Raw genomic sequence first — 21339 nt, forward strand, 5'->3', positions numbered from 1 at the left:
TAACTTTCACTTTCCCTGTGGTAACTCTGGTCTGATGATCAGCTGTCACTAATTTTCTTTTCATATGAATAATGCTATAATCCAAACTATGAAAATTGCTAATAATTGAATAATAATATAGTAAAGTCTCGTTATATCGATATCGGATATATCGATAGTCCCGGTTATATCGATACTATTTCTATGCACGCACGGAGAAAATTACATGCAAACAGGGTCGGATATATCGATAGTCCCGGTTATATCGATATTTTTTCGGACTCCCTTGAATATCGATATAACGAGACTTTACTGTAACAGCATAATGTGATAACATTTGTTCACTGAGTGAGGACTGAGGAGAGCATGGGCAATAACTCTTGTATGCATGTGCTGACTGATACGTTTGCATATTAAAAAGAGTGACCGCTATATCAGCGACTGTGCGCATCCTTTATCACGCTGAGCGGCATTGGAGTACAGTGACAATGTTTTATATAAAAAAAATGACACGTTGCAGCAAGTGTTGTTAATAATAACGCTGCCCCCAAAATAGTATATACAATGGGGCTTCCAAAAACGTGTATGTCTAAATGTGTGCTGCCACAACGAGCCATTATCTGAACATCTTTATCTCCACTGCGGGTATGCTGCGATTTAGTCCAGTTGACTTCAGGCAGGAGGCATGGTACACCCGAAACTCTTTGCCAGTCACTCATGCTCATTAACACCCACCAACAATTAAGAGTGATCAATTAATCTACCATGCATGTTTTTTTTTGTATTGCCCGAGGAAACCAGAGTACCCAGAGAAAACCCATGCAGGCATGGGTACAAATTCCACACAGGAAGGCCTCAGCCTGGAATTGAACCTATGCACTGTGGGGCGGACACGTAAACCACTTATTCACTGTGAAAGCCAAACAGCAGATGCAAGGATGTATGCAATTAATAATAAAAGCAGCAGTACAAGATGTTGGGTACAGTACATCAGCATTTATTCCATGCAGTTGCTTGCTTGGATTATATTCCACCAGATATCCACCATACTGTAATCGGGAAAATACAGGAATCTGACAGGATTGGTTTGATCGTAATGTCACTCGAAAAGAAGAGGCGCTGAAAAATGAGCGTAGGAGGGAAAAATATTGAACGTACACATGAGAAGATTTCACGATTTGAAACAACCTCACAGACACAAACTTGTATTAAATATGAGCAAAAATGACAGAAAGGACGACGGAGTAAAAAATTAAGTCTGTATCACAGATGCCTTCAGACCTGTGGTCTCTTTGCCGCCTCATTGGCTTTTGGTGAAAACAGAAGAGAAGATACGTTGTCTGGAATAAACATTTGGAACCATTTTTGTTCTTGTTAAGTGCCACCATATCCAGACTTCATCGGTAATGATGACGATAAGATATGACGATTTGATCCACTGAACGTAAAACTAATACTGCTGTCCGACCTGTTCATTGTGCTTTCTTTCAATAATACTCCTGTTGAAGCTGCCTGAAATGTAAAAAAAAAAACACTCATTTGACATTCCCCATAAATTAATTTAATAATCATGTAGGCCAGCTACAAAGAAAACGAACCACAATCATACTTCACAGGATGTATGCCAGGCATTACCCACTGCTTGATCATGACATTGCATTCATTTCCAGCAATGTAAACACAAAGGAGACGGTCGGGGGAGGCTCGAGCTCATGCGGCTTTTGCTAAAGCTTTTAAGCTTTCATACTGTATAAGGATGCAGTTCATCCAGGTCAATGCTGATGTCAAACGTCACAAACATTTATTTCAGCCAGTTTGAGCAGCGCACCGATGACAGGTCAAGTTACATCTGCTGATTTTTGTACACACAGAGTGAGTGGAAAGTAACACTGAAAAGAAAATTAAAAACAACCCCAAGGCCTTATTGATCTCTGGCTTGTGTATTCCTTATAGCCTGCTTACATACATAAAAGCTGACCACAAAAATCAACTTTGCCTTCTGCCCCTAATTGTGTTCAAAGGAAAGGCAGACACTAAAAAAAGAAGGGGGATAAATTAAGTCTCAACAGATGCAGCATGCATTTAAAAAATGCCATAGAACAAAAAATAAATACAATAAAAATACAATGTTGATTTTTTTAATCTGATTTTGTGGTCAGAACAAAAAAGCAGCAGAGCCACAAAAACAAATCTTGAATTTGTCGCCACTTCGCTCCCGTTCTCAAACTACATTAAACCAAAACAACAAGAACAAAATCACACACAAAAAAAAACAAACCTGAAAATCTAAATAAAAATTTCACTATCAACCAGTTATTGTGTCTAGCCAGCTAGACCTTCCTGATCCCAAGCAAGCAACCTCCACTCTTAATTGCTTTTGTTTTGTTCATAAGCACACGGGGAATGGTTTCCTCTTTTTGGACTGACCAAAGTGCCATGACACACACATTTAGCGTCAGTAAGAAGTACCCTGCGAGTAAGTGTTAAAGGACAACCGACATCAATTTTTTGTTTCCTAACTGACATCAGAAAAACGTTTTATAGCATCTAAAATACCCAAAACACGCAGTATGATATTTTTAGTCAAATGCAAAACACCAATAAAAATGACTTAAAGCCCGTTTCCACAGGCTGATTAATTCCTTACACAGAGCTTTGTCGCCCTCTTCTGCCTCTTTTTGGTTCAACACGAAGTTTTCAGACCAAACAAGTACAGCAAAATGCATTGACGTGATGGAAAGACTGCTACAATGTGTCCTGTTTTCGGTCAGGGGCGTTCCTTCAGTGACGTAACGTGAGGACTCGTCACCAACTCAAAAACAAGACTTCCGGAATATTCAGCACGAGTCTGAAAAACGTAAAATATAGCTAGATGCGGTGAAATCTTTGTAAAATATGCTCAGTAGAAGTCATTTGAAGCCATTTTACAAATTATGGACACAACTTGTCCGGAGATGTCGGTTGTCCTTTAAGAGAAAGATGAAAACTATTGCCTCAAATGATGGCCGCGGCATTTACTTGAAGCAAGCGTCTATTTTGCTTTGTCAAAGTGAAGCTTGACATACTGATGTTGGTTGATTGGTTGACAGTGAATAATGTGCTTTGAGAGCAGTCGCTGTGTCTTATTGTTTTTGGACACTGAAAAAAATTGCGCTGCGAATTGAGCAGTTTCAGAAAGTCCCGCCTCCAGTTCGTGATGTCACGCCAAGACGTCTTGCATTGCTCGAAAATCAAAACAATGGCTTCAGATTCGGAGAATATGCTTTCTTGTTACGCATCCAGTTATGAATATGATTCAAATCGTTCTGAAGAGAAAAGTATAAATGTTTGCAATCGATTAAAGAAGGTCTTCCGGGTCATTTTGAGGGATCAAGACTGATGTGTAGCGTCACAGAAAATGCAGAAGATGGCGCCAGAGCTCCGTTGGAAATTGGTTGATTTTTCATCTTGGAATTTTTGTCAGCGAATATCTAATAGTTGTCTCGGTGTAACATACAACGATTCACCATTGTGTTATGTATGTGTTTTCCTTCTAATTTCGCCATCAATACGGATCAATACAAAGTTTTCAGACCAAACAAAGTACCGCAAAATGCATTGAGGTGATGCAAGGTATGTCCTCAGGGGCGTTCCTTCAGTGACGTAAGGTGAGGATTCGTCTAAAAAAAAACTCAAAACTCAAAAACAAGACTTCCGGAATATTCAGCGCGAGTCTTAAAACGTAAAGTATAGCTATATGCGGTGGAATCTTTGTAAAATACGCTCAGTAGACACAACTTACCGGAGACATCGGTTGTCCTTTAAAGGACAACCAACACCACCGGACAAGTTGCGTTCGTAATTTGTAAAATCGCTTCAAATGACTTCTACTGAGCGCATTTTACAAAGATTCCACCACATATAGCTATATTTTACGTTTTAAGACTCGCGCGGAATATTCAGGAAGGCTTGTTTTCGAGTTGATGATGCCCTAAGTGACGTCACAGAGAGAATGCCTGTGACCGAGAAAAGCGACACACAAGGCATTTTGAGTATTTTTTTTGGTCTGAAAACACTGTGTTGATCACGAAATTATAAGGGAAAACTACATAAATAACGTGATGGTGAATCGTTGTGTGTCGCAGCCAATTGCGGTAACATGCATAAAGAAGGTGTAAGTTGACACAAATTCCCAGCGAACAAATCAGCCCATTTCCAACGGAGCTTGGGCGCCATCTTGTGCATTTTCTGGGAATGCTACATTGGAGTCAAGACGGCTCGAATTGATACAGAAGGACTTCTTTCATCGATTGCAAATATTCATGCCTTCCTCTTCAGAACTATTTGAATCATATTCATAACAGGATGAGTAACAAGAAAGCATCTTCTCCGAATCTGAACTCTCTAAAGCCATTGTTTTGATTCTGGAGCAAGGCAGTGTGCGACCAATAGTGACGTCACAAACAAGGGGGCGGGACTTTGTGAATCTGCCCAATTCCAAGCTCATTTTGTGGTCGTTTTGGCACACTGTAAGTCATTTTTATTGGTGTTTTGCATTTGACTAAAAATATCAGCCTGCGTGTTTTGGGTATTTTAGATGCTATAAAACGTTTTTCTGATGTCAGTTAGGAACAAAAAAATGGTGTTGGTTGTCCTTTTTGCCTATAGATGCCATGAGACTATTTTTCTCGAATGAAGCAAACTTGAGCACCGAGATACAACCAGAGGGCACTAAAGGTCACCAAAGCATCGCTGTTGTTTTACACATTTTTTTTTTATGATGATAATATGCAAATGTCGGGTTTAAGATTTCAGAGTTATTACTTGGTAATTACATTGCATTATTATAGATATGGCCACCATTTGAGGAAATTTACAAAGAGCCCAAAACAAAACAAAAATAACAAAAAAGTTGTCCAAATATCATTAGAACATACATAAATTGGTCCACTCCAGTTTTTTCCGGTCCTTCTCGAACAGTCCTGAGATGAAACTTGAAAGCATAATGTCTAAAGGGGACTTTGTGAATCCTCACACTCTAAGAGGGTCGTTTGATTTGTGATGAGAGGGAAAAAGCTGGACATTGTCTTTGTTTTATTGATTCCAGCTGTTCTCCTCAGCTCCAGATCACTGTGTTCCAACCGGTCCACCTAATGCGGTCACGTGCATGCTGGGCACGCTTGCGGCATGATGAGGGGAAGGAATGGTTTCTGGTGGTCATGCTGGTGTTTGCAATGCGACTTTTGTAATGGGAAAGCCCCCACTTCTGGGGGCGAGGATGGTGGGTCGCGAGGATTCTGTAAACTCATAGTTAAGCTAATTGATGCAAGAGCAAGGAATCTTACATGTCCAAAAATGGTCCTCAAGAGAAATTCTGGCGCAATAATTAAAATGCGTGGAACCGCAGGTTGCTATATCACACAAGATAATAAGAGCTGCGTATTCAACAAAACAGGCCCAGATGTCACAGTTTCAGTAAAGATACTTATCATGGCATTTTTGTGCAGTGCTGCACTTGAGGAGGGTGGTGATTTGGGGGATTTTGCCATATAACTCAACAAAATGAAGACAGTGCCTGCAGCCAGATAAAGGCTTGGAGCTCCACATCTGGGTCACCTGAGAGATTAACGGTGATATAACTAACTCGCCATCGCTCGCTGTCAGCATGAGAAACAATTCAGTTTCCATGCACCCTTTTCACTCTTACCTCCCGTGTTTTAATCCCACTATCGCTCTCACCGCCGCTAACGGTTGCCGTCTGGGTGAATTGCAAAATCGAGAGTCGTTTTCTTCATCTCGATTTCCTGGTTCCTGGATAGTCCTTCAGAATTCAAATATAAAATATGAATGTTATTCATGTTATGTTCATTTGAAAAGGGAATCCCTGCCCTGGGTTGCCTGGCTGCTGTGTTGAACACGAGGGAATAAATGCATGATAAATGGAGGAGGGAATCTGGGACAGATTGCTGATTTTTTTTGTTGACATCATTGTCCATTTATTTATTGCTGTATTTTCTGCGGGATCCAGTGGAACACCGTTGATTCCAGGCAAAGAAAAAAAATGAAGATATCAGTCAGTGCCTAATGATGCACTCACCATGAGGAAGGGGCTGGTTTGTTGTTCCGGATGGTGGCATCCGAGCATTCTGCTTCGGACGAGTCACAGTCCGAGTCCCCATACTGGAGAGGATTCTGGGGAAGGAGGGAGTGGGTCATCATTATTATCAAAGGCAAATTGAGAATTCTCACCAGACACAACATTAGTTGGACCTGCACAATCAAATTCAACATTAGATATTGTCAAATGGTCTATCTTTCTCAAAGTTTCTGCAACTTTTTAGATCTCATTGCTTTGTTATCTGCTTTTTAGTTGATGATACAAAGAGAGAAGGACAAAGAGACAATGGGAGGACTATTTAAATATTTTCTCTATTTTTTATGTCAGTGTAACGTTTTTACATTTTTATTATCTATCCTCACGTTAGATGTTTTCCCCACAGACACTTTACAAGTACAGTAAAGTCTCGTTATATCGATATTCAAGGGAGTCCGAAAAAATATCGACATAACCGGGACTATCGATATATCCGACCCTGTTTGCATGTAATTTTCTCCGTGCGTGCATAGAAATAGTATCGATATAACCGGGACTATCGATATATCCGATATCGATATAACGAGACTTTACTGTATATCAATGGACATATATTCCAGACAGGACGTTATTTTTAACTCATTGACTGCCATTGCTGAATTTATTTGAGAATTGAAAAGCATGAGGTGGAGCGTCATTCCCAAATTTGTTCGGATGTTGTTTTTTCTTGCTGAGGGGGGGGGGGGGGGGGGGGGGGGGGGGGGGGGGGGGGGGGGGGGGGGGGGGGGGGGTGCGATAATGTGCTGGTCAGACCTCCGGCAATGTTTTTCCCTCCGACGAGGGGGCAGCATTTGCCTTTTGTACAGCTGCCCCCATATCAAGCTCAGATAACTCCAGACCCATTTAATTTAGGAATTAACTATTTTTTTCTGATGAAAGAAGTCTAAGGTTTCTTACACTGCATTGAATGTTTATGTAGTCCTAATACTCAATATTCTGTGGGTCCTGGAATTTGAGTGACAATGACAAAAACCGTGGCACTGGAGTGGACACGTTTTTGCACATCGTCTGGCAGTGAAGGAGTTAATGGATTACATGGATTTCGTATTTGTTTAATTTCACTATATGAGAAGGGAGAGACAGCAGGTCAGTCAAGGTCAAAGAGTTTTGAATGTCCAATAACCGAACACTGAAAAGTCAGCTGGCCCAGGTTCCCACTCACCTCATGAGAACAGGTGTTTTTGAAAATGGATGAATGAATTTGGTAAAGCCCTGAGAGGATGTGGCCATCTCTGTAATAGGAGCTATTTAATTTATAACCACTAACCTCATAGCTGTGCTCATCCGAGCACAATTTCCCCAAGGAGATCTGTGTCTTGACCCTGCGCACGGCGCACTCCTTGTCAGACAAGCCATCCGATTGAGTGGAGATGTCGATGGGGATGTCCGGCGTGTGCGAAAGTAGCTCGTCGAGGTGCTCCTCTTGGCTAGCACTCAGCCTCTCCAGGGGCCCGCTATGGGAATGGTCGCTGGTGTTGCCCTCCTCCCCGTCGGACACAGAAAGGTTCTCCGAGCTGAATGTGGAGTACGACTGGAAGCTGCTCATACAGCGATGAGGTCTGCGAGGGAATGCAAAAACACGATGAGGACATCGATGTAGAAAAATGCATCATTTAAAGCACAGGTGTCAAAGTCAAGGCCCGGGGGCCAAATCTGGCCCGCCATATCATTTAAATCGGCCCGCGAAAGCAAATCTAGCATGTCAAGTGCCGTGATGCTTGCTAATGTCCCAACCAAAATTTCAAATTGTCGTATGTAAACGCCAATAGCAGTCATTATTCTTAACTTTAAATTTGAAAACTAGTTATTTATTAATTTGTTGTGCAGTCTATATGTTATATGTGGAGGGGATTAAACATTGTAATGGCTTCCCCAAATTCATAACGGCCCTCAAGAGGAAAATGACTGACACCTTGGATTTAAAGCTAACAGTTATTTTTTTCCGATAAGGAAACCTGTAGCACTGTTCCTGTTGTGTATTTGTGTATTGATCTATTTATCTATTTATTTATGTATTTACTATTTACATTAATTTTTTCAAAAACTTTGATTTTGAGATGTTATGATTAGTGTTGTTTATTTGGGAACTTTATACTATTTTGTGAAGCGCTTTGTTACAGCTGCAGCTGTTGTGAAAGTGCTATATAAATCAGGACGTATTGTATTGTATTGTATTTACATGCATCTGCTTCTCTCTCTCACTACAAAAACACGTCTTTGAATTGTCATCACATGTGAATGCCAATGTGAATGGCGTTTGCCGATGTTCTTTCAGATGTCCCAGCACAAGGTGTTCACATAAAATGAAAGTTGTTGTTTTTAAACACCCACAATGGGATGTGTGATGCCATAACAGACCTTTACACAATCAGCTAATTAGGAAGCTCTACAGGGGCCTGACAAAGGTCCTGATCACTTCAAACAGGAGTGTTGCAGCAGGGAGAGATTGCAAACATACACGATAACAGCTATCGAGGACTGAAGTTTGGCACCAATATGATAAGCAAAGGTTGTTACAAAATCCAAGGGTCCTTAGTATGACTGTCCCAACAGACCTTTCACAAGAAGCTAAGCTAAATTTCCAATGTAATGACCATTTTTAGTGTTTTAGATTTGGCCTAGAGGTGTTTTTAATACAAATATTTACTGAACATGTATCTCAACTATTGCTTGGGAGACTACTGTGTTTCAACAAACAGAAATGTGTGTTACTTTGCCACTTTAGGAACAGAACTCTGTTTTGAACAGAGAAAACTCAAAACTATACCTGTCATCATTCACTGAATTGAGCGATGGTACAGTACCTCGGTCTCCTTGGAAACTCCACTTCACTATCCACCTCTCCTTCCTCCTCTTCAGATGATTCATCCCCACCCTAGAAATAAGCAATCGCAGCGTTTTCTTTGATAATCCCTCTTCGCGTCACATAAACACAGATCATTTTTACACCAATGGCTGCTTACCTTCCTCAGCGGTCTGAGTGTGCGCGGAAGTGCATTAGGAATGGTGTGTTTGTTCTGAGAGGCCTCCTGTTCCTGAGGCTCTGGCTTCTTTAAGACCTCCCCATTAGAACCAAGATCATTGTTGGGAGCTCTCAAAGAGGACTGGCTACCCTCTTGAGTACTGGGCAATGAAAAGTTGGGCAAGTCTGGTTGGCTGGATGCAGGAGTGGTCTCCTGACAGTGAAGGTATCCAGGGAATGGGTGAACTTGGCAGCAGGGACAGCCCGGACCGGTACCTGGGAGGGGATTGGAGCTGGTGGATGAGGTCCGCTGACGTGTGTCTGCATCCATCGCTGTGGAGATGATGTCAGGGCTGGATCCGGAAACACGTCGCTGTAGGTGATCAGTCTGAGGGCTACGCAAGGCCGCGGCGGGGCCAAAATAACGCAGGTTATTGGCACAGTTTACAACGGCCTCTTCGCGACCCTTCAACGGGAGTGGCGATCCTGAGATAGACAGCGGGAGGTGGTGATGATGGTGCTGAGGTGGATCTTGTAGTGACAGGATGGCGTCGGGCACTCCTGTCGTAGATTTCAACACCCCAAGGAACTCGTTATGGCTTCCTTTACTGTTGGCCCGGCGATGGCGGGGCTTGCTTCGGTAGCGGGCTTTTCCAGGAGGTGTGGACACCTTTGGGCTAGCGGACAATGGTGAGGGTGATGGCAGGGGATCAACGCTGGAGATACCGTCAGAACGGAGCAGGTCTGGCCTGGAGAGCGCACATATGGAAACAGTGTCCCTTTAGAAATGTTTTTGATAGATCTTTTTCTCTGGTTCATGGCTCTTCAAATAGTTCTATCAGTTTTCAAAAAGGGTGTAGCAAAGGTGAAGAGTCTCAATGCTAAAAAAACTTACTTTCTGACCAGACAGCAGTCTTTTTTCTGCTAAGTTATGTGTCATGAGTGAGTTTTCAAATTGTACTCGTCAGTTTGTTTTTACATGTGTGTGTTATAATTAAGAATGTCTAAAAACGGAATGCATCTCATTCATTGACTGTGGCAAGCCTTCCTTTTTGCGCAGTGTATTCTGTAGTGGGGTACATTCGGTGATGACAAGTTCACATGCCGTTATCAGAAATTGGGCTGACGCATTAGCAATTTGAGATGAATACATTTAAAACAAGTGGGAAAATTACCATTTGCAAATCACATCCGCTTGCTTGATATCAACCTCCATTTTTGTTTTTTTGCTATTGAACATTTCATACTTCAGGTTCTGTTCATTATACACGATTGACCCTTTGTCACCGGCCATCATTTATCTCATTAAATCTCATTTTATTAAGAACATGATTACTTACATTGTCTGGTTTTGTACAAATTTCAATTTTTGAAGGAAACCATCAACGTTTCGGTAATTTTCTAAGGGAATTTTTCCAGAGCCCATCGTTACATTTACATTGTCATTCTCATCATTTTTAAATCTGAAGTAATTAGAGGTTGAGCAGCATCTTGGAAAATATTCTATATTGCCTTGTTTGCATATTTTTCTTTCTTTACAGAATGATGTGTTGTTTGTTTTTATTAAAGTAAGAGACAAACCTTTTGGCGGTTGATATCCCAGGTTTGTGAGAAATACTTCCTTTCTTCTTAATCAGCTTTTCAACAGCATTGGATCGAACGATGGGTCTGACCAAGTGTCGCTTGTAGGTCCCGGGGTACTTCTTCTCCACAGCTTGCTCTCTCCTGTCGGCATTGTATTAATTTGTTCATCAAGAAAATCATTAGCTCATGCTTGGCTAAAAAAAAATGAAATTAAAGGCTACAAACCTAAAGAAGATAAACATTGCAGAATACTAACAGAAATAAAGCAGGATGCCGCCCTACTGTGAGAAGGAGCTAATTGACTTACTTCATGAGGTCTTTCTCTCGGACCTCAAGTTGTAGCATAATGGCACTGAGCTCCATGTAGAGGTTGTTGGCTCTCTCCAGCTTCCTCTCGTAGTGTTCCCGGATGTCCAGAGCATGCCTGAAAGGGGTTGAAAACATCAGCTAAAAAGATTCAAACAAATCGCTGAACTGCATTATGACACGCATGTCAAACAAAACGATGTAACTATTTCTTCTGCCACTATTGTCAGTTTGTCCGTATTGAACATGAATACATTTTTCACTAAAATGACCCTCCTTGTTTTGCATGTATTGTCCATGTCCATTAATTGTTTTCAAGCATTGGTGATTAGCAAACAACGATACACCAAGGAGGTTTTTGAAAAGACACAGTGTCTTTTCTGGAACATGGCCACACCTGAGTTCATCCCGCCTGCGTCTGATCAGCTCTTCATCCAGCCTGTGGATGCACGTCCCTTCGCTTTTGATTTTCTCAAAATGTTTCTTTACTTCCTCTCGCCATTCAGCCTGGAACATGAATAAATGTCACAACTCTGAGGCATTTCTGTCAGACATGTATTTAAAGGTGAAAGTCTCCACATGTAGTGCAGACCTGTGACTTGAAGTAGGTCTCCTGAGGAGCTCCCAGTACATCAGCTGAGGCAATGTCGAGGTGTAAGAGGATCTGACGGAAGGAAGGCCTGTTTCTGGGCTTGCCTTGCCTTGGAATGAATGAGTGAGTGGGTGATTATAAAATATATTCAGAAGTTTTTTAGTTTCTTGAATAAACAAGCAGTCACACACCATGTTTGTTTCATGAGGATTTTGAAGCCATCCGGGCACGTGGAGGGCACAGGGAGGTGAAGACTGTTGCTGCCAACGCCCCAGATGATAGCAGAAGAGTCTACATCTTTGTAGGGGATCTCTCCAGTCAGCAACTCCCATAAGACAACTCCAAATGACCTTCAAGACACAGTGGGGTCTTCACAATCAGGAACATTTAAGAAATTCAAAACGATAGACTCTTAATTGAAACCCAACTCACCAGATGTCCACCTTTTCTGACACAGGCTCATTTCGTATCACTTCTGGAGCCATCCAGGCCACCGTACCAGCAAATGACATCTTTGTACTTTTGTCACTCAGTTCTTTTGATGTTCCAAAGTCAGAGATCTTCACAGTGTCGTTGTGGGTGACCAAAACACTTTTTAAAAGGTAAAAGGGAAGAGAAGGTTTAATATGCAGGCAAGCCGATACCCCCAAACTCACATTATATCCTTTTTTGATAATACAACTAGTTTTTGTCCAAAGCTGCGCAAAAAATGCTTAATCTCAAACTTAAAGGTGCAAAGTGGAAAAAAAACAAACAAACGTTTTTTATTTGTTCATGATATCAAATATCCCCTAATCATTTGAATAATATGCAAAAACGTATGTTCAATCACATTAATATATTTTTCTCATGTTAGTGTAGCTACTGGTTTCATCGCCATCTTTATGCTGCAGGTATTCTCAGGAGATAAACTTTGTGAATGTAGTTCCTCAACAAAATGTTTAAAGCATGTGTAACAACTTCCATCCATTACTTTCAGGGAATACTAGAAGTTCTTTGTAATGACATTTTGCTTGCACCTGTGGCGCCTTCATGTCGTGTGTGTGTCCCAGTAATGCAGGTGCTTTGAGCTTCGGTTGCTGCATTCCATTAATTCACCACTAGATGTCACAAATTTGTACATACAGTGAGACCTCAACTTACAAACTTTTTTTGTCTTACAAACGTCAAATTTATGAAAATTAAACCTTATAATAAGCACTATTTTCATAATACACACCCACCACGGCTGGCGGAGTGATCTTCGGCGGACGCACACGACCGAACAGCACCAGAGTTAAGTTACCAACAGTCCTTATGGAAGGTAACTCTCCTTCCATAAGCCATCAACGACCATCAAAAAGGTAAATAAAACTTTATTTTACAGCCCAGTATATTTCTTTAATTACAGTCCTCATGTAATGCGCCTCTCTTTCCAAACAGCAATTCCCTTTGACCTTCCACCTCCAACACCATTCCATCAAGCCATAAATGACCATCACAAATGTAAATAAAGTGACTTTATGATACAATGCAGTGTATTTCTTTCATTACAATACAATAGCACATTTATTATACATAGAATATGGTATGCTGTGTGTAGTTTTGAGGCTCATTTAGTTGAAAAGTATATTTTATGGAAACCCGGGAACGGATTATTCCCATTTTAATGGTTTCCTATGGGATTTTTTTTTTTAAATACACACTTTTCCCCTTACACACTCTGTCTGGGAACCAATTAAGTTTGTAAGTTGAGGTCTCACTGTACTTGTACATATACAAATGAAAAAAGTGTGTGTGTGTATCTGCATGCCGAAAACTCATCGTTTTGAATAGCTTGCTGGACGTGATTCATCCAATTAATCAATTCATCAGGATAACCTTTCCAGAAGACTCAGCCTGAAATGGGTCTGCTGACTAATATGGCGTAGGCAGCACTGCAGCATGCCAATATTGATTAAAGACATGGGGGGGCGGGTGCGGATGCTATGCACAGGATGTTCAGGGCAAGCGACTTCACTCACATAAAGGCCACTTGATAATTAACATTCTGAGGGTTAATGTCACATTACTTTGAAATGAAGAGCTCAATTGTCTGCTTAAGTACAACATAGTGGAACAAATGCACACAATGCTTTTGGTCTCCCAAAACATTTGTGGCAGGTTAATGAAACACTATGAATTGTCCCGGGGTGTAATTGTGAATGCGAGTGTTTGTTTGCCTGTGTGTGCTCTGCGATTGTCTGGCAATCATATCAGAATGGACCCCAATGAAAACAGCTATGATAAGGTCCAGCATACCCATAATGCACAAAACTCACTTGGGAGATTTCAGATCCCTGTGGATGATCTTGTGGAGGTGCAAGTAGTTCATGCCACTGGCGATACCTGAGGCCCAGTCCACCAGAAGCCTGGGGGTCACTTTCCGTCCTGCCCTAAGCACCTCGTAGAGCTGACCTTGAGCGCAGTACTCCATGATTATACAGTAACAAGGAGCCTGAGTGCACACCCCCCTTGGTAGAACACGGCAAATGGGTGAGCAGAACAGCAGCGAATGCAACATGATGCAAACTAAGTGGTTAGAGACCTACTTGAAGCTGATGATGTTAGGATGTTTAAGTTTCCGCAAGTGCTTAATATCTGTCTCCTTCTGTTCGCGCACCTTCTTGATGGCCACCTCCTCAGAGCGGAATTTGCCCAGGAAGACGGCTCCCTGAGCACCGCTACCCAGCCACTGCAACTCTGAGATTTCCTCGAACGGAACCTCCCACATGTCTGGAAACAGGTAAATGGAAACTTGGATGCAGTTGAGTGACAAAATCAAAGTTGAAAGCAGAGGTGTCACAATTCTCTAATTGCTCGGTCTTGTGACCGTAATGGCAGTAATGGTGTCTCTGTAAGGGCACTGTGACATGAGCATTGTCCAACTGATGTTTACGGTGAACCTTCAGAGGAAATGAAGGAAAATTAATGAGGTACTGGACAGTGGTTTTGCACTGTAATTGACAATGTGTTTTCATCCCATTTATTTTCTATTGTGCTTGCATTATTTACAGTAATGAGTGAACTCCAGCAAAAGGCCAACCACACCCTGGATTGGTTGCAAGACAATCACAGGGGATTACAATAGTTCCATGCAGGACAAATAAAGTATGACAACGAAGTCATGCAGAAGGAGGAGGCCCATTTGTGTCTGACCACACTCTCACCCCGTAGCCTTCAGCGTCGTGAATCTACCTCCATCCTGACCTCAATTCAAACTGACAAACAGCTCAGCTTCACGCAAAGCAGCCATAAACTCACCTTGTTGCTGTAGCTTGTATTCTGTGGAATACGTCTTTCCAATGATATTCCAGACTGGTCGAAGGCAGCCAAAAAGCCCCTCCAGAAAACCACCCGACCCCGGCCCTGTTCTGTGGAAATGCAGCTTGATGTCATCAGGATGTTGCGGGTGACCTTGACTGTCCTCTCCGCTACGATCCATATGACAGTCCCTATCTCCTGTCTGCTCCTCCATTCCGCTCCCGCAGCCGCCATTCTCCCGGGAGACCGGTGACATTGGTTCCTCATGCTCCTGCAGTTGAAGGACGCTGTTGTCAAAATGGCCACCCTCGCTCCGCGTGGAGTCTACGCTCAGGGCCGTGTTTTGGGGACTCAAACCGCCGAGCACTGTGTCCTCGTCCTGGTTTGGCGGCTGCAGAAGCTGCAGGGGCATGGGCAGGTGCGTCGGCGGGGCAAGGTCTGTGATTATCTGAGGGGGTAAAATCGAGGGATGAGCCGGAGGAGGCTGCGTTTGAGAGTTTGCTGCATTTGATTTCTTCATGGAGTCCCCAACTACAGTGAGTTTGAGTTCCTCCTTTAGCTTGCCCACCAGAATGCTGGGGCAGGAAGTCCATGAGAGCACCTCGGGGGAACTTCCCATGATGTCATGCATGAATATAGGTTATGTACACCTAGTGAGGAGTAGTCCTAACACATTGGTTCGTCAGTATTTCAATCACCTGAGAAAAAAAAAACACAAACAGCACAGATGCAGTACATGTTAATGATTAAGCTATTTTCAGGGCTTTGACAAAACTCAAAACAAGATGAGGACTATCACACTAAGCTCTTACTACTTCTGCAAAGACAAATCCTTTCATAGATCTGCGATGGGATGAGCTTACATTAATGACTTATTTTTAACTACAGAATTCAAGCGTTCACACTTTATACATGTCGATACAAAGTAAAACAATTTCTTTTAAATACCACTGTAAAAAAATCACAATGAATTGCGAATGAAAGCGTAATTTCTGGGAAAATTCCGTCAAATTTATGAAATTGTGGCACATACAGACAAGTGGGGGCTTTGCAACACTGCTGGTGGAGCTTTATATCAGTTGATCAGGGATTAAAACTGTTGCTCTGTATTAGGTGGAGCTCAGAGCCAAACCGAGCCAAACATCTGGCAAGCACGGACCAACGGCTGAGCAGGCACAACCACACAATGTTAGCCGCAGCATCCACCGTTCAAGCTTTGTACACTCAATCATTCTTGGGTAGACCAAGACCATATACTTGTATATAGTCTTTAAAGAATATATATATATACCAGAGAGGACACAAAGTCTACACCAGGAGTGTAGTGTTTGTGTTTTTGACACAGCTTCCACTGGGAGCTCCAAACACTTTTTGATGCATGCACGCTACATTGAAGGTTCATGTACAATACAATGTGGTCCTAGATTTAGGTGTATTTCCGGAGTAACTAATATATGAAGCACACCGATCGTGCAAACTAAAACAAGAACAGTACTTATTTTGCAGTTTGATATTCACATATCAAAACACAAGCTCATTATTTTGTGATCAGTTGAGATGCTATTTTGTTTTTTATGCAAACGCGGGTTCTGTATCGGTGTGCAATTATCTCCTGGAGGGTAACCCGAGTGCTGTGAGAGTGTAGCACCTGCCAAGAGCTCATCTATAATGCAGGCTTGACTCTAAGCAGGTTGCTGAGAGTGCAGGGGGAACGAGAGAATGTTCTCTCAGGTATCCGATAAATCCGTCCATTCCAATGCCAAGACAATCGAGCCATGAAAGGCGAGGACCGAGGTGTAATTACACCCCACCAATAATTTCTAGAGATGGGCCACGGTGACGTGGACCACCGGATGCAGTCAACCGGCGAGAAACGTACGCCCAGACTGAAGGCGTATAACATGTGTAAACCCGGTGTCTTCAATGATAGTTAGGAAAGATTTTTGTGAGTTTTACTCAATTGCATTCGTTTGACCAGTGCTGACAATCTGGAATCAGCACCTACTTTTGGCACCGGGAATAACAGAAAAAGCACCTCATCCATTACTTACTAGTCTTTCTTGGCATAGAATACCATTGAATAACATCTTTTTTGATGTTTCATTTACACCAAGGGTGTCAAACTAATTTTTTGCCCGGGGCAACATTGTAGTTAAGTTTGAGGGCTGTTATGGATTTGGTGAAACCATTAGAATGTTTAACCCCCCTACACATATTACAAAAGAGTGCAGAAAAAAATATGAAGAACTAGTTTTAAAATTTGAAGTAAAAAATAATGACTGTTATTGTGGTTTACGTGGGACAATTTGACATTTCCGTTCGGACTTCAGAATCAGAATCATCTTTATTGCCAAGTATGTAGAACACACAAGGAATTTGTTTCCGGTAGAACACGCTGCACAAGTATCATCATCAAAAAATTGCTAAGTGGCACTATACAGTTGCATTCGGGCTACTGTTGAAAGAGTTCAAATAGTTCAAAGAGTTAATAGCTTGGGGGAAGAAGCTATTTAAATGTCTGCTGGATTTGGTGCGCATGGATCGGTAGCACCTGCCTGAGGGGAGTAGATGGAAAAGGTGGTGGGCAGGGTGCTGAGGGTCCAGTAGGATTTTCCGAGCTCTAGTTTGGATTCTTGCAGTGTGCAAGTCCTCGAGAGTGGCAAGGGCGGTGCCAATGATTTTTCAGCAGGCATCATAGAATTTCACAAATTTGAATTGCTTTCGAGGGCCGAATAAAATAATGTGGTGGACCAGATTTGGCCCTCAGGCCTTAAGTTTGCCACCTATGATTTACACAGTTTGAATGCACCGGTACTTTCCAAATGGGTAAACTGATTCTATTTAGAATGTGACAGAAATCTGTGATGGAGAGAAAAGATTACCAAAAAAAAAAACCCATCTGATCCTGAAATCCCAACAGTGCTTGTACATTCGCCGACCCTGTTCAATCAACTGTTTTTATTCTCACACTAATGTAAAATTTGACTTTGAATTGAGTAAACCTTGAGTAGTCCCTGTGTGTGTTGGGATTAGGAGCACAAAAGCCAGGGGCATGTCTGACAGGAGCTAGTAATCCGACTACTGTACTCATAATAGTCACCAGGGAAGACATACTGTACATCATTGGAAAAAAACAGTGCCAACCAGATTCCTTCCATTTTGACAATACTGCACAGATAAAACCACAAAGAACCCACAAACGACACTTTTGTAGCAAAAACATCCATATCAAACAAGGCCCCATACTCACTTTGCATTTACACTTTCATAGACAAAACCAGTGGCGTCATCTGTGTCTCCACCACCCTGGTCTTATTTAAGCGGAGACCCCGCTGCGTCCCAGAAGGGCAGACTTCCTTTGCTGACAGCTGGGTGGCCAACAAAGAACCACTTTAGAGCTTAAATCACTTCTTCATTCACGCATTGCCATGTCGGTAACAGCATCCACCCAGTTGTCTGTCTTATTTGATGGAAGGTCAGTGCGGAATGGCAGAAGGCTAGATGGTCAAGATTTTTAGATTTTCAAGTGAACTAGAAGACAATCCATTCATCATGCTGTTTCGTAACTTGACCATAGTGATAAGCGACGAAAGACAGACTCAGAATTGTTTGGATACCTCTTCACCTGTTGACTTCTGATATAGGATTCATTCAAAAGTCTTTCTACTGTACGTTGGGAGGAAGCTGGAGTAGCAAAAGAAAATGCTCTGAACTGAAATACTAAGTATTTCTCCTATATATTGGGAATAAACTGGCATATCCAAAGAAAATGCATAAAAGCACAGGGAGAAAATCTAACCTTCACACACAATCATCTGAACTGAAATACTAACCCAAAACCGTTCACTGCTTGCCACAGTATTCAGTGTGCCAGCACTAAGGTACAGAAAAAGGTGTATCCATATGAAAATTAATGCCCGCATAACCTGAAGCCGAAAACCGTTCTTCATTGTTGGTGCAGCATAAAACATTACAATCAATTTAGTTAAAATATAGCAATATGAGAGCTCCGAAAGGCTGGTTTTGTATTACCCCGGAATCTTGGGAGCAAGTTCAATTGAAGGGTATTGAACAGCCCACTTTAGATGGGTAAGAGTTATAATCACACTATGAATTGAGCTCCATTACCCGCTTTTTTACTTGGTGTTATGGTTACCAACAAAATCTTCAAAAACATTGACAGTAATTGGCTTTTAATGATGAGAATATTGTCTCTGACATTGCCACGGTGATCGGAGATGAGCTACATTCTGATATAAATACTTCTTCTTATTATTATTATATATTTTTTTTTTAATTGAATGAGGATTATTTTGAAACCTTCCAATATGCAATGTGAACACATCTAAATGCAAGTGTGAGTGTGTTAGCCTTGTTCTTGACAAGAGATCAATCGAAGTTCTACATCATATATCGCCTCTCCGTGACCCTGAATATACTAAATGGAATGAGGAACGAATGGATGACTACAAAGAGACAATAATGATGAAGAGAATGTCTCAGAGGAAAAATAGAGGAAGAAAAAGAAGATGAGGCAGACAGAGAAGGACGTGGTGTAGGGGAGGGTGCAGTGATGTGGAATATGGAGCGGAAAAAATATGAACAGTAGTCAGAGGAGGACCAGAAACTGTGATGGCTGCTCACGGCAACATACAGTATAGTAACTACACACCGACTAGAAAGACTACCGGGAGCGACAACAAAGGACACAAGAGGAGCCAGCTCCATGTGGAACAGTCTGCCCTGCACGGCCAGGGGACAGCAGCGCATACATTGGACACTGCGACCAGAGCAGCTGCTGCCAGAACAATTCCCCTTGTCCTCCTTTACTAGGGACCGCTTGGCCTGCTAACAACAAGCACGGAGAGGAAAAAGAAAAACAAGACAGGGGAGGGAAAAAAAGAAAACAACACAAGAGGCAAACACGCTGCTGTGACTGATACTATTTGAAGGGAATATGCAATTTTGAAACGCATGTCAGGTTTTAAGGCAGGGGTGTCAAAGTCATTTTTTGCCGCGGGCCACATTGTAGTTATGGTTTCCTCTCGAGGGCCGTTATGAATTTGGGGAACCCATTAGAATGTTTAAATCCCTTCAAATATTACATATAGAGCACACAGCAAATTAATGAATAACTCGTTTTCAAATCTGAAGTCAAGAATAATGACTTTTATTGTGGTTGACATCCAAAAATATGAAATTTTGGCTCAGATTTTAGCAATCATCATGGAATTTAACAAGTTTGATTTGCTTTCGCGGGCCAAAAAAATGATGAGGCGGGCCGGATTTGGCCCGCGGGCCTTGACTTTGACACCTGTGCTTTAAGGGCTTAAGGGAAGCAGTGGGAGTTGCACCCAGAAGACTGAGGCGACCACAAAAAAATCAATAAGAATAAGTGTTTTTATTGCTTCATTGCTTAAAAAATAGGTATCAGCCGAGAAATATAGTTTGGTCTGTAGTGCAAAATAGAAAGAAAAGACTGAAATTGATTTGTCTGGGTCAACCGTTTACATGATTATGGCACTTACAGTATAATAATAATAATAATAATAATAATAATAATAATAATAATAATAATAATAATAATAATAATAATAATAATAATACATTTCATTTATAAGCGCCTTTCAAAACTCTCAAGGACACTTAAGCAGGAAAGTGCCAAGAAGCGAATACAAGTTTGGAATTGATCATTGTAGAATCACTCCTGTATTTTATAACATACAGTGTGGTCGACATTTACAAACCCCATGATAACAATTGTTTGCTGTCCCACTGCACTCTTGTTGTCACAGATGGAATGTCTGGTGGAGGAAAGTGCTGTACAATACTGGAAGTGCATGCAATATTCATGTTGAATATTGCAATACTTAACATGTTCCTAAAGAAATCACATTTTTATTATCTAATCTAATAGAAATGCTGTACAATTTAAAAAATGATTCTTTTTTTACAGACAGTGTATTGTAGGTGTTCAAATACCTGACATGTTTCAGCGTATACTTCCGCCTTCCGCCTTAAGGCGGAAGTATACGCCGAAACATGTCAGGTATTTGAACACCTACAATACACTGTATGTAAGAAAAGAAGCTTTTTAAATTAGATATCAAGTAGACAGGATGAACTTAATACAACTAGAAAGGCTGTACCCATTTAGGGTGTCCCCCGCCTAGCACCCGAAGACGGCTGGGAAAGGCCCCAGCACCCCCCCACGACCCTAATGAGGATAAAGCTTGTCTGGAATATGGGTGGATATATCATCAATATATGGATATAAAAATTTCATAAATGCATTTTTGTGGAAATCATATCTTCTGATTGGGTAGTTTAGCACTTGATTAGTCAAAGTCAGATAAAAAGCTTTCGATTTGGATTATTAATGCAACCTCAAAAATGCATCCATTAATTTTTTGTCCTACTTGTCCGCACTGTGGTTGCTAGTGAATGGAATAGACTCTGCACTATCCCGTTGCTCGTGAATGGAATAGACTCTGCACTATC

General features: G+C 41.6%; 1 protein-coding gene across 7 annotated transcripts in view; it reads right to left on the reverse strand.

Moving 5' to 3' along the window:
- Positions 1–51: 51 nt before the first annotated feature.
- Positions 52–21339, reverse strand: part of map3k13 (mitogen-activated protein kinase kinase kinase 13) — a 36874-nt gene continuing 15586 nt past the window's right edge. For 4 of the 7 annotated variants that reach the window (XM_089002616.1, XM_089002617.1, XM_089002620.1 and 1 more), the window contains 14 exons: positions 14839–15536; positions 14127–14310; positions 13857–14048; positions 11989–12147; positions 11748–11906; positions 11557–11665; positions 11362–11471; positions 10966–11082; positions 10656–10799; positions 9076–9823; positions 8917–8987; positions 7380–7671; positions 6056–6150; positions 53–5779 (listed from right to left, as the gene is read on the reverse strand). In XM_089002616.1, the coding sequence (XP_088858742.1) occupies positions 5662–5779; positions 6056–6150; positions 7380–7671; positions 8917–8987; positions 9076–9823; positions 10656–10799; positions 10966–11082; positions 11362–11471; positions 11557–11665; positions 11748–11906; positions 11989–12147; positions 13857–14048; positions 14127–14310; positions 14839–15469 (3129 nt within the window). In that variant the 5' untranslated portion in view covers positions 15470–15536 and the 3' untranslated portion in view covers positions 53–5661. Of the gene's footprint in view, positions 6151–7379; positions 7672–8916; positions 8988–9075; positions 9824–10655; positions 10800–10965; positions 11083–11361; positions 11472–11556; positions 11666–11747; positions 11907–11988; positions 12148–13856; positions 14049–14126; positions 14311–14838; positions 15537–21339 lie in introns of all 7 variants that reach the window. The other 3 variants (XM_089002619.1, XM_089002622.1, XM_089002621.1) reach the window with 3 other exon arrangements.

Source organism: Hippocampus bargibanti, linkage group LG08 (assembly GCF_051943395.1).
Source record: "Hippocampus bargibanti isolate YZ-2025 linkage group LG08, ASM5194339v1, whole genome shotgun sequence".
NCBI lineage: Eukaryota > Metazoa > Chordata > Actinopteri > Syngnathiformes > Syngnathidae > Hippocampus > Hippocampus bargibanti.